General features: G+C 41.1%; 1 protein-coding gene across 4 annotated transcripts; it reads left to right on the top strand.

Annotated features, from left to right (window-relative positions):
• Window positions 1–164: 164 nt before the first annotated feature.
• On the top strand, window positions 165–5952 carry OARD1 (O-acyl-ADP-ribose deacylase 1). 4 transcript variants are annotated; one of them, XM_045543655.1, is made up of 6 exons: window positions 165–469; window positions 1096–1175; window positions 1520–1664; window positions 2646–2704; window positions 3798–3910; window positions 5274–5952. In XM_045543655.1, exons 2-6 carry the CDS (start codon window positions 1137–1139, stop codon window positions 5374–5376), a joined length of 459 nt encoding a protein of 152 aa, XP_045399611.1. In that variant the 5' UTR covers window positions 165–469; window positions 1096–1136; the 3' UTR covers window positions 5377–5952. The 4 variants fall into 4 exon arrangements, with proteins under 4 accessions (XP_045399611.1, XP_045399610.1, XP_045399612.1 ...); XM_045543654.1 differs by having other exon boundaries at window positions 165–485; XM_045543656.1 differs by lacking the exon at window positions 165–469 and adding an exon at window positions 492–617.
• The last annotated feature ends 2068 nt before the right edge of the window (window positions 5953–8020 follow it).

Genomic DNA, 8020 nt, shown 5'->3' with positions numbered 1-8020 from the left:
GCCGAAGGAATACGCAGGCGCCTTCAAGGCGCGCAAGACCTTTCAACTCAAAGACCGCCCTGAGCATTGTAGCACGCAGGCGCCAACTAGCTCCCTTGCCGACTGCCCACCCCTTTTCAAGGGGCCACTGGGACACACCCCTGGGGTTAATGCGCAAGCGCTGCTCTTTCCAGCTCGCTGTCGGCAGTCTCGTCACGCATGCCTGGGGGGCGGCGGCGGGAAACCACGGAATTTACCGCCGGAAGTGCGGCGGCCATTACCAAAGAGTGCGGGCTCGGGTAGCTTGCTAGAGGGGCTCGCTTCCGCCCCGCTACTGGGTAGGGGGCGGCCATCTTAGGTGCGCGCAATTAAAGGCTGTGGCGGGATTGGTTCCGCATCTGGGCTCCTCTGCTGCTCCCCACCTACCAGGGTTGGATCCGGAGCCCTTCCCCGCGGGGCGGGGACCTCCTAACGGCCGACTCCTTTCCAGGTGAAGGGTGACCCGGGTACGTCGGGGCTTTGAGCGAGCCTCCCCACAGGACCCCAGGACAGACCCTGCGCCGATGCACACGCTCTAGGATGGGAGACAGAATGGGAGCCTTCTCTAGACTCTCAACCCCCTCTCCCGAATAGGGGAGGTAAACGTTCTTCGAGAGGCCGCCTTTCCTCTCCCCATGCCTGCGGCTCATCCCCTGCCCGGTACACTCTGTGGTTGCGGCTTAGCCGGGCCATGGCCAAGTCCCTCCTTTTTTCTTCTAAGCTAAACCCGCTGGGGAAATGCTTTTGCGTCGTGCAGGAAAAAGGAGCATGTCCTAAGTCCGCCTTGCTCGGGAGCGGCAGTGAAGAAAGGAGGCGGCTTGTCTTAGGACCGCCTTTGCTTCTGCTGGCGGGGCTGGGCGCTCCAGGGAAGCGCGAAATGCTAGCGGGTCGCCACAGTGTCCAAACCTAGGCATTCCTTGCTCCAGAAGAGTTTTGTGTTACTTCCCAGATTCAGAACGCACTCACATTCAGCGATAAACATGGGGAGGAAAAACTACTAAGTGGGTGTACAGGGCAAACTTAGTATAATATATTAAGGCTGCCTAAACATTTTTACTTCCTTTTCCCTTGTCATAGCTGAAGAAACACTTAAATTCTGGACATAGCAACTGAGTATCATGGCCAGCAGCCTTAACGAAGATCCAGAAGGAAGCAGAGTGCGTAACAACTATTAACTTATTGGTGAACTGAAATTCAGAATAATTGAGGTCCAAAGCATAAACACTTTTTAATTAAACGAATAATTGAATTGTCTTTTTTTCCTCTCTAGCTGATTTACTGAAGAAAGGCTAATACGATCCTAGACAGGAACCATCCATCACTTTCCTTTTACACATGCTTAATTCGTTGTAGTTAACTCCTTCAATTAAATTCTGCAGATTACACTTTAAATCAAATTACAGGAGGGGTGGGGGAGGGGGACACAGAATAAAGAAAAATGAAAGAGCTTAGTACTTTTCTGTGTCTAATAAAACATTTTCTTTTCCTTTGACCATTTTAGATCACTTATGTGAAAGGAGACCTTTTTGCATGCCCCAAAACAGATTCTTTAGCCCACTGTATCAGTGAGGATTGTCGTATGGGCGCTGGGATAGCTGTTCTCTTCAAGAAGAAATTTGGAGGGGTGCAAGAACTGTTAAATCAGCGTGAGTTTTGGAAACAGCTTACCTGTTTTGATTTCCTGTTATACTTTAATAAACAAGATGTGCATGTAGAGAGGGGGTTCCTAATAACTGAGTGCTTTTTGATTTAAGTTTTTCCTCCACAATAATGGGCTGTAGTTTGGTCCTTTATCACACCAAACCTGAATTCTTATAAGAGTTTCTCATCTCTTCCTCTATCATCAAACTTTCTTAATAATGTTACTCCACTTCTCTGACACCTGTAATAACTCTAAAGTGCTTAGCAAAGTCCACAGGTATTAGCTTGGCATTTAATATACTTACTAATATACTTACTCAAAGAGAAGTTTAGAAACCTTATCCTTACAGAACTCTCCCATCACTTTCTAGTAATGATTTAAAACCAGAAATGTTCGTTAGAATCATGTGGAGCTTCTGAAACAGTTTCTCAGACCACATTCCAGGCTTACTAAATTAGTGTCCCCTGGTGATTCTGATCCCAGCCTTACATAACTTCTTACTACTTTATAGTGTAGTTATTTGTAAAGATGATGCCTTCTCTGAATTGATAACTCTGTAACAATTAAGAACTTTTTACTATATATTTTTTATAATATATCCCTTTACACAGCTCTTGTATGTAAAAAGATCATTATTGAATAAACATACATTTGGCACGTGAAAAATGGTGTACATTCTAAGCCAATTTCAAGGCAATAGACACTAAAATGTTTTAAGTGGGCAAGTGAGGGTGTATTTGAAATTGGGGGCTGGACAAAAGATGGGGTGTGAAGAGGCATGATTGTATGAAAGCTGTTCGTCGTGGAATATGGTATTTGAGAAGGCTGATAAGGAGCAAAATGGTCATAGGACATGATAGGTTTTTTCATCATTGAAAATTATTTCTAGTTCTGAGGTAAACTCAGATCTATAAAGATTTAAAAACAATGGAGATTGGTGGTTCTTTTTTTTGCATTTCTACTATTAAATAACTGTTTTTCTTAGAAAAGAAATCTGGAGAAGTGGCTGTTCTGAAGAGAGATGGGCGATACATATATTACTTGGTAAGGTGGGGCCATTTTCTTTTTCTGGGCCAATTTTTAATACATTCTAAGGATTGGTGAACAGATGGGCTGCACTACATTTGTATTGATCACAGCACTCCATTCTAGACAATTAAGGATGTTGAAAAGTTTCTGATCTCATGACAGCTCAGGTCCAGTGGTGCTGACTGCTAGGAACACTGGGTTAGAAAGGAATGTGAGGCTGCATCCAAGCTCCTTGGGAAGGAGTACCGTGCCTTTCGCCATAAGCCTGTTCTAAGACTTGCAAAAGTTAAGGATGCTTCCATACTTTCTTTCCTAGACACATGAGGTAAAAACAATAATGTCTCAAAAGACAGATTTCCCAAAGAGGTTTTTCTCTTATTCTTCCTTGTCAAATGCAGTGCCAGCTAATTACCCAGCTTCTCTTCTGCCTACTGCCTGAATATAGGATTCTTCAACTGCCCAAATGGTTTTTGATCCCAGAAAAGGTGTGGCTTACTTAGTGATGGTGATAGGTGACTCACAACCAAACCACTGCAAGCCTGCTCTGGATGGCAGACTGAGTGGAGAGATGTCCTAACCCCTTTGAATTTTGTCCTTAAGGCTGATGTCACTTCCAGTGTTTCTGGAACACTACCAGTTTTCTGTCTGTTATTTCATATAGAGAAACAACAAGCACAGTTTCTAAATAAATAGAGGCTCTTTATGGGATTTTTAGCTATTATGGGTTCTTTCTTGTTATAGATATGCTGCTTATCTCTTGGAAGTGGCACAAAGACTTTCACCTATGTTGCTTAAAAACACTTGACAACAGGCACAACCTGCTAATCTCATGGGTTTCCTGGGAAAAGGAAAGATTACTGCATGGCAGAGTCTAGGTTTCTCAGTCTGTACTTAGTGGATTTTCCTGAGGGCCTCCCATAGCAGTGTGGAAGGGGCAGTATGACATTTGTCATCCCTGCTCTAGACTAATTATTCTATAACAATGCACTTGTTTTTTTATAGCATCCTGATAATAATACACTTACTAGGATGTTGGGGGAATGTGATGACTTTTCCATTGGCTGTCATTTTGGGATAATCAAAGTTTGAATCCTTTCTTTGTGCCTAGATTACAAAGAAAAGGGCTTCACACAAGCCAACTTACGAAAACTTGCAAAAGAGTTTAGAGGCCATGAAGTCTCATTGTCTGAAGAATGGAGTCACGGACGTCTCCATGCCCAGGCAAGGAAATCCAGGACCCTAAATGAAGATTTGATTGGTGGGGTTTATTGTCTTACCCAAAGACAAACAACTTAAAAGCTTAATCCAAAATGTAGATTTAAAGGTGGACAAATTTCAAAACTTTGTAAAACCACAAGTGAACCAGTTGACCTTAGGCCAAGGCACAGCCATTTTCTAGCTTGAGCTGAATGAATCAGGACAATTAACTTGAAACACATACCTGCCTCAGCCTACTTAGTGGGGAGGAACCATTGTTATTTAGTCACATTTATTGACTTCCCAGCATCCTCTGCTTGAAGTTTGGCCTCTGTTCCTGAAACAATGTAAGCTAAAGAATCAAGACTAAGCAATTGTGATTTCTCTCTTGGACCATTTCTGGTCTACCTAACCTATTAATCCTGTGTCATTGAGAAAGTTGGAAATTATCACTACCTTTTATACTGCATGTTTGTTTGTGGTCAGTATGGGAAGTACCCTGAGGATCTGTACCTGATGTAACTTCTTGGACCCTAACTATTGGGAACTTAAAGAAATGACGTTGAGGGTTCAGTAGCTCCTTTGCTTCCTTTCTTTTCCTGTCACTGTAGTAGTTTTATCCCAAGCCCCATGTTACTTTGAATGTGGCTACAGTGTCCCTTATCTTACGTTGATCTTTAATATAATTATGGCTTGTGTATAAGAAACTACTTTTTTAAAAAAATCACAATTCTTTGTGAACTTAATTATTACATTATAATATCAAATTAGCAATTTTAAGCCTCTCTTTTTTCCTTAGAGATGTTGAGGATCGAGAGTAACATCTTAGAAGAAAGGTGCCAGGTAGTAGAATTTTATGGGCTGATTGAGGTTTCTCACCAGGGTGTTGCAAAGACCTTACTCTTGGAGTGCAGCCAGCTTAGCATTTCTCAACGTTATATCTTGGCTTTCTTTCGGCAGAGATCCTGTTCTTTGTCCATTCTTCTCTTTGTCTTTCTTAACATTTCATTATCATAGATGCATTTGTCAAATACCAGCCTTTTCCCCATCCATCCACAGCCAATTTTTATCAGTAGACATAGAGGGATAATGAGTCTCCCATGTCATGGCAGAGGTATACGTTTCTAAATGTAGCATGAAATAGTTGAAAAGTGGTATCTTACTAGACAAAGAGAAGTGAAAGTTGTTGGATGTTAAGGCTGTCTAGGAATAGTCTTAGGTAACTCATAAGAAAAATTGATTTCCCAACTTCCACCATGGCTGCCTATAGGTGTGAGACTAGATAACTTGGTTTTATGCTTTAGGTGGATACAGCCTAAAGGAAGAGGGAAGGAGCAATTTCCTAGATACCTTCATCACACCAATGGAGATGTTTTGTCTTTTTCAGGATTGGATGTGGTCTTGATCGTCTGCAGTGGGAAAATGTATCTGCGATGATCGAGGAGGTATTTGAAGCAACAGACATCAAAATTACCGTGTATACACTCTGAACAGATGAACATTTTGGATGTGTCCATGTTCTCCTGTATCATACCTTCTGGACCATAGGACTGGGCAAACTGACCTTAAAATGGGCAGAGGAAAGTTTCATGTGAAATAGTCTGTGTCACAAGACAGACTTCGGTTGCCATATTCCAGTAATTGGACTAGGACTCTGGAGGAGGGATTGCTTTGGGTATGTTGTGTTTTTTTGCAGAAAGGTAAGGAGTAGGTAGCCTGATGATAGGCAGGGAAACCAGATAGTTGGGCCTGTGATGTCTGTTTTGCTTCAGTATGCTACCTGATTTGTTTAGCTGGCCACTGGGTGGCAGCACTGATTCTGCCTTTCTGCTTCTTAAGAGGAATTTCAGGAAGGATGATTGTTTTAGTTTGGAATTTTTTTGTCATTTGTACACTTAACTTGGTATTATCCTTATGTCATCATATTTACCCTAGGTGAGAGTTACAGGTTGTTTTTTTGTTTGTTTGTTTGTTTTTTAAATTACAAATTGAGTTATACCTTGTTAACCAGGAATTTGTAGCGACAAAAGTGGAAAAATAAATCTTTTTCTTGGGGTTCAAGTGAGGTTCTGTGGTCATGTCTATATTGTTCTGGACTTGGGTAATGGAGGATTCACCTGTAACTTAATTTCATAGAGTCAGACAGAGGGTCCAGTGGGAAGAGGAGCAAGGTGAGAAATAAGAGGTAAGAATGGACAAGATCTGTGGATTAAAATAATCAAAAGGCAGGTTTTTTGAATCTCCTCATGGTGAACTCTTCCTTTCTTCTGTCCATTGCATGGTTTCTGTGATTAAATCTGTCTGAATCTAATCATGAAAAATGAAATAACATATGGTAAATGCCTGGCATAGTACTTAGCACAGAGTAGAGACTCAATAAATCGGTAATTCCCAACAAAATCCATATGAATCTTTTTTTAAAAAACAAAGGCCACCTCCTCTCAAAAAATTCTAATTTGGTGACAGGGTGGGATGGCCAAGTTTCTTTGTGTTTTTAACCTCCATAAAAGATTCTGATGTGCGGCCAACTGGGATCTCCAGAACACTGTAGTGAATATGACTCCCCTTTTCTTCTGAAGCTAATAAGACAAGTCCTCTTGTTTTCAGAGGGATAATAAAATTTATGGATTTAGCCAGTGGTTCAGTATCAGAGCTATTGGGGAAACTGTTCTCTTTTTTCTCCTTACTGTGGAATTGAGCATTAAAACAACCAGACTTGCTATTGATTTTCTCCCTAGGGTGAACTCTGGGTCTGTCATTGGACTTGCTGCTTTCCGAAGTATAAAAGAACAGCTGGGTTTTAGAAGGGGCTTGTTGAAACACCAGGAAAGCACTGGTTAAATATAATCTTCGTACTTTAGACTTGTGTTCTTATCACATTTCAGCCTGATAAGAGGAAACAGTTTCAAAAAAGTATTTCACTTTTATATTTCTATGTGGAACAGACAAGTTGTTCTCCATGTTGTTGGGCTAGGGGCAGTGCAGGGGCAAGTTCATTATCAAACTTATAGACTGTGGCTTTTCTTAAAGCTTGGCTTCTGTCCACAGAAAATAAAATTGAAGGGAAAAAAGGAAGGAGAGAATGTCTAAATACACAGACTTGAAAATGAGAGCAGGGCGATAAGAGGAAACTTAAAGAATTACAGTATTTCGTTTAACTCTCCAAATGCAGATGCTTCCCAGCTTATGATGGGGCTACATCTGGGTAAACCTATTGTTAGCTGAGTTCAGTGGAGGATATACTGAATATGTATGGTTTTCATACCATTGTAAATCAGGGACTGTTAATCTTAACACTTGGGTTAAAACATTGGTTTTCTAGGCTTCCTTTAAAGAGATTATGATTTTTTTCATGGAGTATGAGCCTTGATTCTTTTAGCAAAACCAAGTCTCATCCAAGATTGGCTGTAATTGGAATTCTGGGACTCAGCAGGAAAGTGATAAAGTGCTTTGTTATGTGCAGATAGTAGTGGTGGGGTCAAATTCCAATGACTTATCACACTTGAAGCCTGGAGAAAGGAGGCATGGCCTGATAATCAGAATGAACACATTATTCCTGGAAACCTAGTTAGAGTTTGGCAAACACCCAGAAATTCACATGTGAAATTTTGCTTCCACATAGGACTCAAACAAATAGTTGAGAAATGAGACTTTTGACATAATCGTACCATCACCATCAAATACCACATATTGAATACTCTTAAATGATGTGTATCTGAACATTGAACTCCTCCTACTTTTCACCTTGTCCTCTCTAATCAAGAAGCTTACTGCTTATTAATTGGCAGTTGGGATATAGATACCTTATAACAAATTTCCCATGCTTTTTGTTCCACCTTCTACCATACCCTTGTCTTCAGAGAAGAGAAAAGGCCCTCATTTACAAGTAATCTCAGAAGAGATTTTAAGATGTTTAAGGCAACATTTTAAGAAGATCGTCATGGTGGGAAGTCCATATGGGAGAGTTAGCATTCATTCTGTATTGTCTAGATGAGTCCTGGTTTAATCTTCCCTCCCACTTTATAATGTCATGGCTTGGTTCACAGCCTGGGACATCCCTATGCCTGGAACTCACTCACTATTCATGGTAACTTCCAAATGTCCAAGTTCCTTAAAAAACTTGGCCACAGAAAA

The sequence above is a fragment of the Lemur catta genome, chromosome 2 (assembly GCF_020740605.2).
Source record: "Lemur catta isolate mLemCat1 chromosome 2, mLemCat1.pri, whole genome shotgun sequence".
Taxonomy (NCBI): Eukaryota; Metazoa; Chordata; class Mammalia; order Primates; family Lemuridae; genus Lemur; species Lemur catta.
Note: the sequence above shows the minus strand (reverse complement) of the source record. Positions and strands in the feature narration are given on the sequence as shown.